Consider the following 20198-nt stretch of genomic DNA (forward strand, 5'->3'; position numbering starts at 1 on the left):
GCTGGAAAAAGCGCGCATGGGATTCTGGGATTTGTAAGCGACTCAGTGTCCACGGTCCAGCAACGGACAGGGAAGGAATCAAACTCGGGACTACGAGCAATCCCAGAATGCATCGCGCCACGTGGACGTCATTTTTGTAGTTCTCCGATACAATCCCGGAAGTCCTGGCTCCGAAGCCATGTTTGTAGTTCTCAGGCTGGTGGGTCTCTGAGGCGATGTATCTTGGACCGTTGGGACTTCCGTGACCAGCAAGAGCTCCGAAGTGAGAAACGAAGGGATAAAGGTCTGTCTGTGAGTAGAGGGTTTGTGTTTACAGCCCAGGCCAGGGAGATGGTAGGGTGGCCTCGGTGCCTCCGAGCCCGGAAGTCTCTGCTCTCTGCGGGGCGGATCTGGAAGCGAAGCCATAAGGGGCGGGACTTCCGCTATAGACGCGCTGCTACCCGGAACGGTTTTCCCAGGTCAGCAATCTTCTTATCTCAAGCAGTTATGAATTCATAGTCCTGCTCACACGTGGGGTGGGGGCGGGGAGGAAGGGGAGAAGGAGGGATTTTGGGGTTCCCCGCTTCCCTCCTCTGTCCACTCCTCGCCTTCCATCCATCCGCCTGGAGTCCCCGAGAGGCTCGTGCAGAACTGCAGGCAGGGGATGGCGGGAAGAGAGGAGGCACAGTCCTCTGCTCCCACCATTCCTGCATGCTTCCTGGGGGAGATGGGTGCACCCCGTCCTGGGTGAGGCTGTGCACGACCTTGTATTGGTTGTTCTGGCGCCCTCTGCTGGCCTGCGGGTGCACGAGCAGGGAGGATCCTATAAATAATGTTTAGGGGGCTGGGGGTTGAGTAGGTAGGTGCACTGGGCTTAGTTGTTAGGGTGCTGGGGACTCAGTACAGAAGGATCTGGCTACCTCTGCTGTTCTAAAGGCATATACATATGGGCAAAGAGAAAAAGTAAGAGATGGAGGAGGAAGAAGAGGGAAGGAAGGAGAGAGAGAAGAAAGAAAAGGAAGGAAAGAACGAAAGAAATCTGTGTGGTTTTGCAGAAAAACAACAGCTAATTAAAACTTGGGTACTATTTGGTGTTGATTTCCTGAATTTGAACCAACATACACAGGTAAAAGTGCAGGTATTCTGTACTCACATAAGTAACTGAAGTTTTTTCCACATGGTAAATAAATTTTTTTCAACCAGAAGGAAGGTGTAGAACATGGCAAACCAATACAGTTTATTTTGAGTCCCTATCAAATAGGAATGACTTGATGAACTTTTTCAGAGGAGGCTTCTCATATTCGAAGAGAAGAGCTATCCCTGGCTTAATGAACTATCTCTAGTCTTCTACAGCCTCCCAGTACCCAGGAGATTTTTACTTCCATAAATTCTGGATTGACAGGTTTGATTGCTCATCTCCTGCTGTGCTATATGAAAATCATGACACATACCCAATTTCTATAGAGATTAAACCAGAAGAAAATGATGTGGTGACCGTTTCTGAGCCCAGCTATTCCATATGGAATGCAGTGTATGCAGTGTCCCATGCCCTTCATAAAATGCTGCTGAGCAAAATTGAAATGGGACCTAAAGAAGACAGAAACATGGACTGGCTTCTTCCATGTCAGGTAAGCCTCACTCATAAGCAAGCGAAGCATCAGGATCTTATATTATTGTTAAGTAATTACTATCCTCAAACCTATAAAACATTTTCATCTTATATTTGCAAGTACAAATTAAAATGGAAATAGGTTCTGTCAAAGTGTATGAGTATATATTACATGATTTGGGGACAGAAAGCACTCATTTGAAGACATTAAATTTGAATGTTTTTCAACAAATGATTTCCTAGTGTGAGATGAAATTCTGTAAGATACAATTATACATAGTGTAAAAATATAGCAAGTTCAAGAACCAAAATTTTTATGATTTCATAGAATATGTCCAATGACATAAGATATAGACTATGGCCTCATATGCAAAGCAACCATTTCACCTAAAATACAATCTGTATTTATGACAAAAGACCATAAAAAGATCCTTTTGTGGACAATAAATACCCTGTCCTCAAGCCAGCAGTAACAGAAAAGTAATTGCTTTCACAGATGATTTAGTATTAATAAGGTAAGATGAATGTGAAACGAAAATTGTGGTTCCATTAATAAATTTTAGAACACAGACAGTACTCATAAGCTTGGGCCACAACTCAGTGTGTTAGTGATGAGTATAATGTGTGGGTTTTAAACCAACAAGATATAAACTAGGACTCGTTGACACTTACGAATCTTGGAGATGAACTTTAAGTAGGATATCAAGATGATTGTTGAGCAAGTCAGTTGAACTTTTCATTCAGTCAATGATAGGTAAATAAAAGATGAAATGTGAGTGTGTACTATATAATTTAGTATTATGGGGATCAGTAATATTTGACATTGATATTGAAATAGTCTGTAATCATGGCTTCCAGTCATGATGTATTAGGTGAGTGAGTTTGTCTCTTGTATGAATAACTGAGTACCTATATAGAAGTTGTTTATAACATGAGTTATTAATTAGTTAACACAATATTAGGTTGTGTTATTAATTTTCAGAAGTTGATTTTTTTCTAATCAAGATAATACTGCTGGTGTCTTAACAAAATTATGGAAGTGTTTCTTCCTTGTCCCTTCTATGGAATACTTTGAGGAGTATTGTAGTGAGTTATTTGCAACTCTTGTAGAATTCATGCTGAATCTCTAGACCTAGGCTTTTCTTTTCTCTCTTTTTTTTTTTTGAGAGATTTTTAAGTTACCATTTCTATCTTGGTTGTTATGTTTCTGTTTTAATAATTTATTTCATCTTGATTTAATGTTGTTAGATTTTATACATCTAGAAGTCTACCCATTAATTTTTTTGCATTTAAATGCTTAGTTGAATGAAAACTTTTAAAATATGAACCAATGATTTACAGCTTTCCTCAGTGCATGTTGCAGTGTCTGTTAGATCAGGATTGATGCAGGTGTCATGGACTTAAAAGAGAGCAGACGGGCATTTCCAAAAGCAGGATTTTTCTCTCAGACAGAACACTGATATGGTAGTCTATTGAGCGGGGAAGTAGAGATTCTATGCTGTAGTACCGGGGGATGGAGGTCTTAAGTAGCTTGATAGGGAGAAGGACATAGCGTGGGGGTTCAGTGTATAAATTTCTGGCGTTAGTCCTGCCTGTCTGTAGGTGTGTGGGTTTATTTCTGGATATCTGATTCAATTCCATTGATCCACAAGGCTTTTTCTCCGCCAGTACTATGTCATTATTATTACTCTTGCTCTATAGTATAGCTTTAGATCAGGGATGGAGTTAACTTCAGAAGTTCTTTATCATACTGGGTTGTTTTAACTATTCTTTTTTTTAATATGTTGTTGAGAATTGTTCTTTCAAGGTCTGTAAGGAATAGTGTTGATATTTTGATGGGAATTGCATTAATCTCTAGATTTCTTTTGGTAGGATGACCATTTTTGCTGTTATTCTTACTGATCCATAAGCATGGAAAATCTCTCCATCTTCTCATATCTTCTTCAATTTCTTTCTTCAGAGACTTGAAGTTTTTTTTTTCATACAGATCTTTCTCGTTCTTGATAAGAGTTAAACTGATGTACTTTATATTATTTGTGAATATTGGAAGGTTGTTGTTGCCCCAATTTCTTTCTCAGCCCACTTGTCTTTTGTATACAGGAAGACTTCGGATTTTTTTGAGTTAATTTTATATCCAGCAATTTTGCTGAAGGTGTTCATCAGCTGTACGAGTTCTCTGGTAGCATTTGTGGGTCCACTCATGTATACTATCATAACACCTGTGAATAGTGATACTTTGACCTCTTCCTTTCTGACTTGTATCCACTTGATCTCCTTTAGTTTTCTTACTGCTCTAGCCTGTACTTTCTCTAAAATTGACCATATAATCGGGCACAAAGCAGGCCTCAAGAGATACAAGAAGATCAAAATAATCCCTTGTATCCTATCAGACCACATGGCCTAAAACTAGACTTCAATAACACCAGAAATAACAAAAAGCCTACATATACATGGAAGAGCCTTGAACTCATTGGCATAAGAGAGTACTTCTTAAACATGGTGGATGATATCTTTAATGTGTTCTTGGATATGGTTTGTAAGTATTTTATTGAGTATTTTTGCACCAATATTCATAAGAGAGATAGGTCTGAAGTTCTCTTTTTTCTTGGATCTTTGTGTGGATTAGGTATCAATGTGACTGGCTTCCTAGAATGAGTTTGATAATGTTCCTTCTGTATGTATTTTGTGAATTCGTTTGAAGAGAATTGGGGTTAGCTCTTCTTTGAACGTCTGGTAGAATTCTGCGCTGAAACCATCTGGCCCTGAGCTTTCTTTTTTTGGAAGACTGATTCTATTTCCTTGGGAGATATAGGACTATTCAATTTATTTATCTGATCTAGATTTAATTTTGGTAAATGGAATCTATCAAGAAAATTGTCCATTTTATTTAGCTTTTTAAATTTTATGGCATATAGGCTTTTGTATTAAGACCTAATGATTGTTTGGATTTCCTCAATGTCTGTTGTTACGTTCCATTTTCATTTCTGATTTTGCTGATTTGGATAGTTTTTCTCTGCCTTTTACTTAGTTTGGCTAAGGATTTGTCTATCTTGTTGATTTTCTCAAAGAACCAGCTGTTAGTCTCATTGATTTTTTGAATTGTTTTCTTTGTACCTAATACATTGATTTCAGCTCTGAATTTGATTATTTCTAATCATCTACTCCACTTGGGTGTGTCTGCTTAACATGAAGTCACACCACAATTCTACCAGACATTCAAAAAGGAGCTACAATAATCCTTCCTAAACTATCATGAAAAGAAAAGAAAAAAATGAAAAGAAACAGAAGGAGCCTGTGAAAACCCTTTCTAGAAATCCAGCATTGCTGTCATTTGCAAACCCATTAAAACTACACAAAAAGAAAACCATAGGCCAATATCCTTAATAAAATAGACTTTCAACCAAAATTAATCAAAAAAGATGAGGAAGGGCAATCCATTCTCATCAAAGGAACAATCCACCAGTAGGACATTACAACACTGAACGTCTATGCCCCCAAATCAAGAGCACCTGCATTTGCAAATGAAATATGATTAAAGCTTAAACCACACATCAATCTCAACACTTTAATATTGGGAGACTTCAACACTCTACTCTCACCAAGGGACAGATCATCTAGACAGAAACTAAATAGGGAAATAATGACAATTACTGAGGTCCTAAATCAAATGGACCTCATAGATGTCTACAGAATTTTTCACCCAAACACAAAAGAGTATACCTTCTTTTACCTTCTTTTCAGCACCACATGAAACTTTCTCTAAAATTGACCATATAATCGGGCACAAAGCAGGCCTCAAGAGATACAAGAAGATCAAAATAATCCCTTGTATCCTATCAGACCACATGGCCTAAAACTAGACTTCAATAACACCAGAAATAACAAAAAGCCTACATATACATGGAAGAGCCTTGAACTCATTGGCATAAGAGAGTACTTCTTAAACAGAACACCAACAGCTCAAGCTCTAAGAGCAACAATTAATACGTGGGACCTCATGAAACTGAAAAGTTTTTGTAAACAAAAGACATTGTCATCAGACTTAAACAACAGCCTACAGATTAGGAAAGGATCTTCACCAACCCAATAGCTGACAGAGGGCTAATCCAGAATATATAAAGAACTCAAGAAATTAAACAAAAATAATCCAATTAAAAATATAGTAAACAGAATGGAGCTAAACAGAATTCTCAATAGAGGAATATTGAATGGCAGAGAAACACTTAAAGCAATGTTCAACTTCCTTAATCATCAGGGAAATGCAAATCAAAACAACCCTGAGATTTCACCTTATAGCCATTAGAATGGCTAAGATCAATAACTCAAGTGATAGCACATGCTGGAGAGGATGTGGAGAAAAGGGGCACCCTCCTTCACTTCTGGCGGGAATGTAATCTTGAACAACCGCTTTGGATATCAATCTGGCATGTTCTCAGAGAAAAAGGAATGCTCTTAATTCAAGATCCAGCTATAGCACTCCTAGGCATATATCCAAAACATGCTCAAGAATACAACAGGGGTATTTGTTCAAACATGTTTATAGTAGGTTTATTTGTAAAAGTCAGAATATGGAAACAATCCAGATGTCCCTCAACTAAAGAATGGACACAGAAATTGTGTTACATTTACACAATGGAATACTGCTCAGGTATTATAAAAATTATAAAATTTGCAAGCAAATGGTGGGACTTAGAAATGCTCATCTTGACTGAGGGAGGTTTCCTAGAAACTGAAAGAAACACATGGCATATCCTCACTTGTAAGTGGATTTTAGACATATAATACATGGTAAACATACTGAAATGTGTACGGCTCAAGAAGCTAAACAAGAAGGAGGACCCTGGTTTAGATGATCAATCCTCACTCAGAATGGCAAATGGGATGGACATTGGAAGTGAGAGATACCAGGCTATAGGACAGGACCCTACCACAGAGGGCCTCTGAAGACTATACCCGACAGGATATCAAAGCAGGTGCTGATACTCAGCCAAACTTTGGGCACAGAGGAGGTAATCTTACAAAAGAAGGGGGAGGTAGGAAGACCTGGAGGGGACAACATCTCCACAAGGAGAATGACAGATCCAAGAAACCTTGGCATATGGGTCTTTTCTGAGACTTCTACTCCAACCAAGGACCATGCATGAAGATAACCTAGAATCCCTAGTACCCCTACACAGGTGTAGCCCATGACAGCTCAGTCTCCAAGTTAGTTCTCTAGAAAGGGGAATAGTGACTGTCTGACATTAACTCAGTGATTGGCTCTTTGATCACCTCCCCCTAATGGGACTGTAGTTTTAACAGGCCACACAGGAGACGATGCAGCCAGTCATGACAAGAGCTGATAGGCTAGGGTCAGCTAGGGATGGGAGGAAGACCTCCCCTATTAGTCGTTTTGTGGTGGGAAAAGGGAGGACATAAGCGAGGGAGGGTAGGATTGGGAGGGGATGATGGAGTGGGATAGTGGGGATACAAAGTGAATAAACTAATTTATTGAAAAATTAATTAATAAAAATAGACTCAATTCTAATGAAATTCTTGTAAAGAGAATATAGACATACATCAAAATTATTATCCACTCTGAACAAATTTCTTATCCCTGATATGGCACAACATACGTCAATAAATATAAAAATCACATAAATGATGTATAAACAAAAATCACATGAACATCTCAAGATTTTAAACAGAAAAACAACAAAAATCTTTGAAAAAAATCCAACATGCCTTTATCATAAAAGTTTCAAAAGTTGTAAAGCTAGAGGCAACACCTCTGAACATAATAAAAGCTATAGGTGAGAAACCTGCATCCAGAATCATCCCTAATGGAGAAAAGGTCCAGGCAAGTTTACTCAGGTCAGAAGTTTGTCATCTATGTCCACCACCCCCAGTCCTTTTCAATATTTTGCTCAAAGTGTTAGTTTAAGCAGTAAAGAAATATAAATAGGAAAATTAGAATTCAAACTATCACTCTTTGCAGATGATGTAATAATATGCATTAAAATTCCCCAAAATTCTATCACAAAAAATTTTGAAATGATTAAAAAGTATACCTATGTGACAGGATACAGAATCTGCGTACACAAATCTATTTACTTTTGTATGTACCAACATCAAACATTCAAAGGTGATCTTGAACATATATTCAGAAATGTCTGAAGGAAAGTAAAATATCTAGTAATAAACAGATGAAAGAAAAAATATACCTACAATGAGAACTTCAAACACCTTAAGGAATCAAGAAAGACACTGGAAAATGGAAGACATCCCATGTTCCTGGATTGATAAAGATAAAATCTTGAAAATGACCATTCAACTGAAAGCTATTCCCAAACTCAATACAAATGCAATAAAAAGTATATTATTCTTATTCTTCACAGATAGAAAAAAAATTTCTGCTCAGTTCCCTCTCTTCATCCAATTCTGCTGTCTATTCTGTTTTCTGTTCTGAGTGATATTCTGGCACCCTCCTGTGGACCCTCCTTGTTATTTAGCTTCTTTGGGTCTGTGGATTGTAATATGGTTATCCTGTATTATAGGTCTAATATCCGCTCATAAATGTGTACATACTATGTGTTTTTATCTGTGTCTGTGTTACCTCACTCAGGATGATTTTTTCTAGTTCAGTCTATTTTCCTGCAGTTTCCATTATTTCTTATTTTTAATAACTTGTTAGTATTCCATTGTGTAAATGTACCAGAAGTACTTTATCCATTCTTCTAGATTTGAGGGACACCTAGGATATTTCCAGTTTCTAGCTGTTATGAATAAACAGCTATGAACACAGTAGAACAAATGTCCTTGTTATATAATATAAGAGAACAACTATTGGATATATTCCCTGGAGTGGTATAGCTGGGTCTGGAGGTAGAACTAGTCCCAATTTTCTGAGAATGCACCAGATTTATTGATTTCCAGAGAAGTTGGAGGAACGTTCCCTTTTTACTACATCCTCACCAGCGTGTGTTGTCACTTGAGTTTTTGATCTTAGCCATTCGAGTGTAAGATGGAATCCTGGAGTCATTTTGATTTCTGTTTCTCTGATGACTAAGGACTTTGATGATTTCCTTTAGTGCTTCTCAGCCATTCGAGATTCCTCTGTGGTGAATTCTCAGTTTAGCTCTGAACCCCATTTGTTAATTGGATTAGTTGATTTGTTGGTGTTTAATTTCTTGATTTCTTTTTGGATTTTACCGCTCTGTCTGATGTAGGGTTGGTGTTGTTATTTTCCCAATCTGTTGGCTGCCATTTTTTCTTTTGATAATGTCCTTTGACTTACAGAAGCTTTTCAGTTTCTTGAGATCCCATTTATTAATTGTTGATCTCAGAGCCTGTGCTGATTTGTTCTATTGTCTCCTATGTTAATGAGTTCCAGACTTTTCTCTACCTTGTCTTCTAAATGATTTAGAGGCTCTAGTTTTATGTCAAGGTCTTTGATCCACTTGGACTTGAGTTTCTTCAGGGGATACAAAGGGGTCTATTTGCATTTTTCTACAGGCAGACATCCAGTTAGACCACAACTATTTGTTGAAGATGCTGTTATTTTCCCATTGTATGGTTTTGTCTTTGGTGAAAGTAAAGTTTCAGTAGGAGTGTGGGTTTATTTCTATGTCCTTATTCTAGTTGTACAGGATTGGTCTGCTCAAAAGGGTGTTTTATTTTTCCATATGAAAACTTCAAACTTCAAACTTCAAACTTCCATATGAAATTTGTTTGCTCTTTCCAGGTCTTTAAAGAATTACGTTTGAATGTTGGTGGGAAATGGACTGAATCTGTACATTGCATTTGTTAAGAATGCTGTTTTACTATGTTAACCCTACATGCCCATGATTTTGGGAGATCTTTCCATCTTCTGATATCTTCCTCAGTTTCTTTTTTTAAAGACTTGAAATTCTAGTCATAGAGGTCTTTCATTTGGTTAGAGTTACTACAAAATATTTCATATTGTTTGTGGCTACTGTTTAGGGTGTTGTTTCCCAAATTCCATTCTCAGCCCATTTTTCATTTGTAAGCAGAAGGCCTAATGATCTTTTTCATTAAATGTGTTCCCAGCCTATTTGTCGAAAGTATATATCAATTGTAGGGATTCTCTGGTAGAATTTCTTGGATCTTTATGTATACTAGCATATCATGTGTGAATAGTGATACTTTGACTTCTTCCTTTCCAAGTTGTATCTCTTTGATCATCTTCAGTTGTGGTATTACTCTGGCTAGGACTTAAGTAGTATATTGAAAAGATATGGAGAGGGTAGGCATCCTTGTCCTGTACCTCATATTAGTGGAATTTAAGTTTCTCTCCAAATAATTTAATGCTGGCTCTCAGCTTGCCTTTTACTGCCTTTATTATGTTAAATGTGTGCCCAATTCCTTGTATGCCTGATTTCTCTAAGTCTGTTAACATGAAGGGGTGTTGGATTTTGTGAAAGGCTTTTTCTCATCTAATGAGATGATCATGTGATTTTGTTGTTTGTTTTTTTTATATGGTGGATTACACTGATGGATTTTGAACCATCCTGGTATCCCTGAGATGATGCCTATTCGTTCATCGTGTATATATTTGATGTGTTTTTGGATTTGGTTTGTGAGTATTTTATTGAATATGTTTTTTTCTATGTTCTAGAGTGAGATTGCTCTGAAATTTTCTTTCTTTGTTGAGACTTTGTTTGGTTTGTGTATCAGGGTGACTGCCATCACAATGAGTTTGGCAATGTTCCTTCTGTTTGTATTTTGTGGAATACTTTGATGAATATTGGTATGAACTTTTGTTTGAAAATCGGGTATGAGTCAATGCTAAAACCATCTAGCCCAGGGCGTGTGTGTGTGTGTGTGTGTGTGTGTGTGTGTGTGTTTGGCAGACTTTTAATTACTGCTTCCATTTTCTAAGGGACTATTGATCTATTGTTTTATATTATTAATTTTGTTGGTTTTGTTTTTGAAGAAAAAATTTCTCCCATCTTGTGTGTCCTGTAAGTAGGTTTGTAAATCAGAAGCCTCAGACATAGAGATTCATCTGAATCTTAAACTAGAGTGCTAGCTTTGTAATTTTGTTTTGTTTTTATATTACTGGCTGATGACCTGAAATGTAGGTATTTGTACATATCAAATCTGTTCTTCAATTGATCTTCATCCACATGTTGAATTTTGAGATTTAACAGAGCATATTATATTTCTCATTTGGTAACTTCATGGTCCGTAACCCATGCTGCTCTGGTTTCTCATCTAGGGCCACACCTGTATCCTGCCAGGGGCCTCCCATGACCTCCAAATTCACCCACCCTGATTTCTATTCTCTCTTTTGATTCCTTCCTTGCCTCTACTTTCCCCAAAGCTGATGTCCATCCCCATTATCCTCCTCACTCCCTCTCCCACCCTATTCCTTCCCTCCATTTAATTCAGATACCTATATTATTTTCTCTTCTGAGTGAGTTTCCTACATCCTCCCTTTGCTCTCCTTGACACTCTGGGTCTGTGGATTGTTCCATGGTTATCCTGTACTTTATGGTTAATTTCCACTTATGAGTGAGTAGGTACCATGTGGGTCTTTCAGGGTCTGGGTTACCTCACTCAGAAAAATCTTTCCTAGCTCCATCCATTCTCTGGCTGATTGCATGAAGTCTTTGTTATTAATAGCTAATTGGTATTCGGTTGTATAACTGTATCACATTTTATTTATCCATTCTTCAACAGAAGACATCTAGTTTTTTTCCAGTTTCTCTTTGTTACAAATAAATCTGCCATGAACATAGTTGAGCAAGTGTCCGTGTGTTATGGTAGAACATCTTTTGGGTATATTCCCCGGAGTAGTATAGCTCTTCAGGTATATAGGTATTGATGTTGGACTGTTGTAAAGTTTTTGAGAACTGTCTAGATGCATTTCCAAAGTGGTTGTTTAAGTTTTCATTCTCACCAGCACTGAAGGTGTGTTTTCCTTACTCCACATCCTCACCACCATGTGCTATCCCTTGAGTTCATGATCTGAGCCATTCTGACAAATGTAAGCTCAAAATGCAGAGTCCTTTTGATTTGCATTTCCTTGATGACTAAGGACAACGAACATATCTTTAAGTGGGTCTCAGCCATTAGCACTGCCTCTGTTGAGGGTTGTCTGTTTAGTTCTTTATGCCATGATTTAATTGGGTTATTTGGTTTGTTGGTGTCTAATTTCTTCAATTCTTTATTTTAGATATTATCCTTCAGTCAGAGATAGGGTTGGTGAAGGTCCTCTCCCAGTCCATATGCTATCATTTGTTCTATTGATGGAGTTGTTTACCTTCCAGGTGATTTTCATCTTCATGTGTCCCTTTGTTAATTGTTGATCTTATTGTCTGAGCTGTTGGTGTAGTGTTCACAGAGGTGTCTCTATGTTTTTTATTTGGTTGATTAATTTTTACAGAATATACAGGTTTTTATTACATACCCCTGACTGTCCTGGAACTTACTGGATAGATCAGGCTAGCATCCAGCTCTATGAAATACTCCTGGGCCTGTCTCCTGAGTGTTCTTGGAATAAAAGACTTGAGAAAATACACCCAGCTTGTCCATTGTTATTTTAGTTAGGGATTGTTCATACTATTTATCTGATATGTGCTCATTACTGTTAGTGTTTACTCTCTCTCTCTATGTCTGTGAATTGGCATTTCTCTTGCAAGGCTATATCCTCCTGAAAGGATGCAGAAATTAGAGAGGTGAACCTCACTATTCAGTTTCCTCCTAAAAAGATTTCATGATTACATTAGAACCTGTGTATCAGAAAATAAGTAGAAGAAACACCAGAATTCAATGAAAATATTGTAAACGAAGTATACATTTCCAGTATACTTTGTCCGTTTCATGCTTTCTGTTGTACACATGTGTGAATATTTTAGAATGCATTGACCTACAATGATGTGCATGTGAACTTCACTCGAGAAGAGTGGGCTTTGCTGGATCCTTCCCAGAGGAATCTTTACCAAGATGTGATGCTGGAGACCTACAGGAATCTCACTGCTATAGGTATGAGAGTGAATAATCTTTACTTTTTAAAATGAGGGAGGAACTCTTTATTTATTATTGATGTACTTCTGTAATTTCACTTGCCCATGGGGAAGACTAAAGTGAATGGTTCTTTGATTGATCATAGATTATGACCTAAATTTTGCCTTATTTCCAATAATAAAACCTACATTTTCTGGTATTGTATTTTAGGCTACAGTTGGGAAGATCATAATATTGAAAAGCATTGTCAGAGTTCTAGAAGACATATAAGGTAATTTTCATATGTAAGCTGATATGAATATGGTTCTGAGAAAATGTTAATGTGTCTTGGAAATTTGAAAGAAAAGGGACAGTGTAAATTTAAGTATATTTACTGATGATTACTAACTTGTTACTAAACTATTTACCTCCATGTTAGGTATTTGATGTGTGTTTGCAAGGCACTCCTCTAAGAATGCAAGGAAACCATACCTCATGCAAGATCAACATTTAAATCATAGCCTTGTTAGCGCTATGAGGTGGAGCTGCATTTCTTTAGTTTCCTACAACTCAGATATTGCTAAAGGTATTCACAGTAAATAGTTGCTGAAAGTATGTAGAAAACATTATACTAAAGTAGTCCATAGTAAAGCTGGGGTTACTCATACACTTGTAATAATGTTGCTAAGCTTTGTGAGAAGGACAGATTTTTAGAGTCAGGAATGTTGTTGTGGAAAAACCATAATCCCTGTAGCACATATCTATAATGAACAAAAATCAAATGTGTGAATGCAACGTGAAACCATGTCATTTATTATTTTTCTTTTAATAGGGACATCATATATCACAATGAATACAAGTCATAGATATATTGAAAGAAACAATATACCACTCAAAACAACTAAAATAAATGGTAGTCCCCATTATGAGTAGATATTTAAATGGGGATACCTATTATGCTTTATATGGACTATTCAGAGATGGAAGCAGTATAAATAATGACACAGAGACTATTTTATATTTTAAAGCTTAGGCAATTTAACTGGTTGGATTCTGAAACCTCTTTTTCCCTAACACAAATAAACCTAATACAGTGTCCTGCTGCATGGGCAGCACTACCTCTTTGTTCATCTTCATGTCTATCTCTTAACCCCTCTGTCCTGCTGGTGAATCGCCTGTCATTTGCTTTCTTCTTTCCAGCAAACCTCTCTCACTCAGAAGTTCTGCCCTCCATTTTGTGCCCTGCTATCAGTTGTCAGCTCTTTATTATTTCCAATGTAAGGAAGGACAAATGTTTACAAAATATAGGGCAGGTGATGGACCATAAAAAGAGAATTATGCAATCTGCTCAGCACTTAGCTTTCTGCTGTCTCAGCAATCAGCATTCCAATACAGACACACTTTCACATAATATTACAACAACATCAATTAACTGGTTATTCAACTTCATTAGGAATTTTCACAAAAATCACACTTCAGAAAATGTAGTTTTAGGAATATATAAATTATTCTGTTTCTCACAGTTAACTTTGCCAATTTACCATGGTGTGCAGTATAGGGAAATTTATTAACCCAATCAGTGAGTTAAAACTCTGAGGTATTGCAGTTTTGTACAAATATGTGGCAAAACACCTTAAAGAATAAAGTAAGAAAGTATAGTATAAATGTGAGCAAGGTGACAAATATTTTCACCATCACAGGTATTTTCAAATATGCAAAACACCCCCTAGAGAAGGAGAAAACCGTGAATGTGAAAATAATGATGAAAACTAAGATGTAATTCCTATTTATCTTTACACCAAATTGTAAAATTGACATGGACAATTAGATTCATCAGTGTAATGAATGTGGTAAAGTTTTCATATGTATCAATTATCTTTGCAGGTATGAAAATACTCATAGTGGAGACAAACCCCCTGAAGATACTCAATATGGTGAAGTCTTTACACATCACAGGAGTCCCCACACATATGAAAGTAAGCATATTCGTGAGGACCGCTATGAATCAAACCAATATGGTAACGCTTTTGCACATAACAGTCATCTCCTAAGACATAAAAGGACACATATAGCAGAGATATCTGATGAATGTAACCAATGTGGCAAAGCCTTTGCAGGTAACAGTACTCTTATAATACATAAAAAAGCTCACACTGGGGAGAAACGTTATGAAAGTAACCAACGTGGTAAAGCCTTGGCAAATAATGGTTATCTCCTAAGACATAGAAGAACTCACAATGGAGAAAAACCCTATGAATGCAACCAGTGTGGTAAAGCCTTTGCATACAACAATGGTCTCCTAATACATAAAAGAACTCACACTGGAGAAAAACCTTATGAATGTAACCAATGTGGTAAAGCCTTTGTACAGAGGAGTACTCGCCTATTACATAACAGAACTCACACGGGAGAGAAACCCTATAAATGTAACCAGTGTGGTAAAGCCTTTGCATACAACAATGGTCTCCTAATACATAAAAGAACTCACACTGGCGAAAAACCTTATGAATGTAACCAATGTGGTAAAGCCTTTGCACAGAGGTGTACACTCCTATTACATAACAGAACTCACACGGGAGAGAAACCCTATGAATGTAACCAGTGTGGTAAAGCCTTTGCAAACAGGTATATTCTCCTAGTACATAACAGAACTCACACTGGTGAAAAACCTTATAAATGTAACCAGTGTGTTAAAGCCTTTTCATCTAAACAAAAGCTCCTACTACATAAAAGAATTCACACTGGAGAGAAACCCTATGAATGTAACCAGTGTGGTAAAACCTTTGCATCCAACTACGTTCTCCTAATACATAAAAGAGTTCACACAGGAGAGAAACGTTATCAATGTAACCAATGTGGTAAAGCCTTTTCGCAGAACAGTCATCTCCTAAGACATAAAAGAACTCACACTGGAGAAAAACCTTATGACTGTAACCAATGTGATAAAGCCTTTGCATCTAACACTGAACTCCTAATACATAAAAGAACTCACACAGGAGAAAAACGTTATGAATGTAACCAATGTGATAAAGCCTTTGCATGTAACAGTAATCTCTTAAGACATAAAAGAAATCACACTGAAGAAAAACCCTATGAATGTAACCAATGTGGTAAAGCCTTTGCATGTAACAGTGATTTCATAAGACATAAAGGAACTCACACTGGAGAAAAACCTTATGAATGTATCCAATGTGGTAAAACCTTTGCACAGAGGTATACTCTCCTAGTACATAACAGAACTCACACTGGAGAAAAACCCTATGAATGTAACCAATGTGATAAAGCATTTGCACAGAACAGTAGTCTCCAAATACATAAACGAACTCACACGGGAGAGAAACCTTATGAATGCAACAAATGTAGTAAAGCCTTTGCATGTAACAGTGTTCTCCTAAGACATAAAAGAACTCACACTGGAGAGAAACCTTATGAATGTAACCAATGTGGTAAAGCCTTTGCATATAACAGTGTTCTCCTAAGACATAAAAGAACTCACACTGGAGAGAAACCTTATGAATGCAATGAATGTCGTAAAGCCTTTGCACAGAACAGTCATCTGGTAGTACATAAAAAAATTCACACTGGAGAGAAATCTTATGAATGTACCCAAAGTGATAAAGTCTATGCATTTCAGAGTAGTCTATAAAGTCTATGCATTTCAGAGTAGTCTCTGAAGACAAAAAGAACACATCCTGGAGAAAAACCTTATGAATGTAAGCCGTGTGGAATCACCTTTTTACAACAGTCTCATAATAAAGTCTTTTCATGTAAGAGTCATCTTGAACAAGAACACTTATTGGAGTGAAACCCTATAAATGTAACCAACGTGTGAAAAACTTTTCATGCCATAATAATCTCCATCTACATAGAAGAATGCACACTGGAGAGAAACATTACAAATGTAACCAATGTGATAGAGCATTTTGACATAATAGTAATCTCCCATGACATAAAAAAGACATACTGGAGAGAAACTATATGAATGTAAGCAATGTGGAAAGGCTTTGCATGTAACAGTCATCTCCTAATACATAAAAGAGCTCACACTCGAGAGAAACCTTATTAATGTAACCTATGTGGTAACATACTTTCTCCAGCAGGGATACATTTCATAAACATTCCCAAATGATACCACCAACTGAGAAGGATTCATTTCTCTGACTTCAAATGTACGTGTTTGATTTCTGTTACATGAAAGAATTCATGATGAAGAAAACATTTATAGATAAGCCTGTAGTTGCCTCAACACCTGAGTTCAGTAATGAATGCTTATATAAGTAAAACATTCATGAGTAAACATATTTAAGAATTAGTTTTAATTTCCATTATGTGATAACAGTTTGTCTTTGTGTTTTTGATGTGCCTGTCCTTTCTAGTTTCCATGAAGACCAGACCTTATCGTCTGGTCTTTCTGAGACCAGATCTTCTCATACCAGGAATTCTAGAAAGTTGTCAAAAACCTTACCTAGGTCCTGGGAATGAACTTGTCTTAACTGCAAAGCCATGTCTCTAGTACTGTAAATATCTTATATTATCGTGATGTCAGGAAGTAGAAAAGAATTCATAGGAGAGCAACCCTATTTGTACAAAGGAGTTGATTACTTTGTACATAATAAATGTATCCATTTTCAAGAAAAGAACCTTTTTTGTATCTGTTTTTATCATAGCCTTGGAGGAAGTAAATTATTTACCATGTTCCCTTAAATGTAATGGAGCAGAACACCATTTGTGATTGTGGTCTGAATTTTGAACATCGGAGTAGGTGTTGAATTTGCTGTATGTGTAGCAAATCCATTCACAGAAGTTTATGAGGTTGTTCTGATATTCCTTCTGTGGTGGCTGTTCGTATTCTAATGCATTTCCACTTGGTGAAAGGTATTTTTCTGTGCAATGTATAGAATGGGATCCCCATCATCTATGTGGTCCATTGCTTATTTATATCAGGCAGTCTGTGATCATAGTTTTCAAGGAAGGGTCTCTGAGAACGTGTGGTATTTTTTTTTTATGTTTTCACAAATTCATTTAAAATGTTTGTTTTTAAGCCTTGCTTGGATATCAATAATTAATAAATGCTCAATAGTATGTGTGTGTGTATATATATGTATATGTTGTTTGAAGTTCCATGTTTCTGCATTTTCCCACATTTACTATATGGCACATCATCTTCCTAGAGATTTATCTAGCTTTCTTAGAGATTTATCTAGCCTTCTTAGAGATTTATCTAGAGGTGCTAGTTAATGTAACAGCAATGAGATTTATTTCAAAACATGTTGTGTGTTTAGTGGACTATTCATTCTTAGGCTATGACAGATATATGAAGACTGTCTGACACTTTGTGGGGTTTATTTTAGTCATGCTTATATGATCTTCAAGTTTATGTTGTCAGTTTTGCATAACAGTCTTCCCACTGAGCTCACTGACATGCACAAAATTTAGTTGAAACATTACATCAGTACAATATTGTATTTTATTCAGATTATGAATATATTGTCATCAGAGAATGGAATAATATAAAATGATTTGAATAATAAATGCTACTTGCAAATGAAAATTATACACTCCTGTCTCATTTTGGAACGTGTTGGTTCTTAGGAGTAAAGACTTATTCATAAGACTTTCTCAAAACTGCAAGTGAATGTCAGAGAATTGTCTCAGTGGGTAAATTTAGTTATTGCTAAGCCTGATGATTTGAGCTCAATCCCTGAGTAGTCCATATCACTGCTACGGATTTTTCTAATGTTTCTATAGTTGGGCTGCTGTATATGCAAATTCACACACTAGCAGATATGTAAATATATTTTCAGGCTAAATAAGGGCCAGTGTGGTCACTGGCCAAAAGACTCATTGTGTTCCATGTCAAGAACTTATATATGGGATGTAGATAATAAACAGCAATAAGTTGTACTCTCACTAGCACATATACACAAAACATGTAAGTATACACAAACACACTCCAGCATTTTTTAATTCATTTTTATTTTTATTGATTATAGTTTATTCACTTTGTATCCCTGCTATAGACCCCTCCTCATCCCCTCCCAATCCTACCCTCTCTCCCTCTTCTTCTCCTATTCCCCCCCCACTCCACTGATAGGGAAGGTACTTCTCTCCATCCATCTAAACCTAATCTATCAGGTTTCACAGGGACTGTCTTCATTGTCTTCCTCTGTGGAATGGTAAGACTGTTCCCCATGCAGGCAGAGGTGACCAAAGAGCCAGGCCCTGAGTTCATGTCACAGACAGTCCTTGTTCCCATTACTAGGAAACCCTCTTGGACACTGAGCTGCAATGTGCTAAATCTGTCAGGGGTACTACATTATATCCATTCTTTGTGCTTGTTTGGAGTATGAGTCTCCAAAAATCCCTGTACCCAGATTTTTCTGGTTCTATTGCTCTCCTTGTGGAGCTCCTGTCCCTTCCAGGTCTTTCTTTCTCCTCCTTCTTTCATAAGATTACCTGCACTCTGCCCAAAGGTTGGTTATGAGTCTCAATATCTGTTTTGACACCCTGCTGCATAGAGTCTTTCAGAAGCCCTCTCTGGTAGGCTCCTGTCCAGTTCCCTGCTTTTTCCCTCTTCTGGTGTCCATCCTGTTTCTATTTCTGAATGGAGACTGAGCATCTTACTTAGGGTCCTCTTTCTTGATTAGCTTCTTTAGCCCTACAGATTTTAGTATGATTACCCTATATTTATATGTCTAGTATCTGGTTATAAATGATGAAGTTAACAAAGCAATGCAGCCATTTATAGATAACAGAAATTATTTGTAGAATATGAAGACTTATTGCTGTTCATTAAAAGGAAAATGGTTCCTTCGTACATCTTATTTTATTCTTTAATTCCTTGATTCAAGGATAGACCACTTAAAAATCATAGCTTAGCTCAGAAATGCATCCCTGTCATCCTAAATCTATTATTCAGTGCAGGCTAATCTTTCAGACTGAGGCCAGATTGTTCCACAGAGTGTGTTTTCAGTTTGTTTGTTTGGTTGGTTGTTTTTGAGACACAATTTTCTTGTGTAGCTTTAGCTGTTCTGGACTCACTTTGTAGACCCAGCCATCCTCAAAATCACATAAATCTGTTTGCCTCATCTTCCTTGAGTGCTGGGATTACAGCTGTGTGCCACCATGCACACCTCCACGGACACTTCTAAAACAGGCATGGCTACACAATGATTTCAAAATGCAAACTATCTTTCAAAGTATAGATTTTTTTTCCTGAGGGATAGTGTACACAGGGACGTTAGAAGTTTTCTGAAATTGTGCTTTGTCCTTTCTGTAAGTGAAAACTGTAGTATTGTAACATCCCCCTCATAGATAAGACATTATTACCAGATGGCATTGCTCCCTGAGCAATCTACTTTTATGGCCTCCTTTACTTCATTTTGAGATAAGAATTTATGGTCAAAACATTCCAGAGGCATTTCTGTCCATAATTTTAAATTTTTTACATTTATTTCTGCATGACTTTGAGCCAAGAGTGCTTTTTATCTCTTATTTTTACATTATTGAGAATAGGACTTAATTTAGAATGGCTCTGAGTAGGTGAATCCACATTTGAACTTATCTATATGCCCTAAGTAAATTCCGGTGATTGCTTTGTTAACGAAAACCATTGCTTTGGAAAGGACTCTTATGCTCTTCTTGCCTGTGCCAGGAAAAT

The 20198-nt window shown here is 37.0% G+C and overlaps 1 protein-coding gene across 1 annotated transcript; it reads left to right on the forward strand.

Annotated features, from left to right (window-relative positions):
- The first annotated feature begins 16 nt into the window (after positions 1–16).
- On the forward strand, positions 17–17988 carry LOC132651409 (zinc finger protein 431-like). Its single transcript, XM_060376616.1, has 6 exons — positions 17–33; positions 141–283; positions 1444–1607; positions 12451–12577; positions 12770–12830; positions 14423–17988. The coding sequence occupies exons 1-6, from the start codon at positions 17–19 to the stop codon at positions 16182–16184; spliced, it is 2274 nt and encodes a 757-aa protein (XP_060232599.1). The 3' UTR covers positions 16185–17988.
- Positions 17989–20198: the final 2210 nt, after the last annotated feature.

The sequence above is a fragment of the Meriones unguiculatus genome (genome assembly GCF_030254825.1).
Source record: "Meriones unguiculatus strain TT.TT164.6M chromosome 13 unlocalized genomic scaffold, Bangor_MerUng_6.1 Chr13_unordered_Scaffold_76, whole genome shotgun sequence".
NCBI lineage: Eukaryota > Metazoa > Chordata > Mammalia > Rodentia > Muridae > Meriones > Meriones unguiculatus.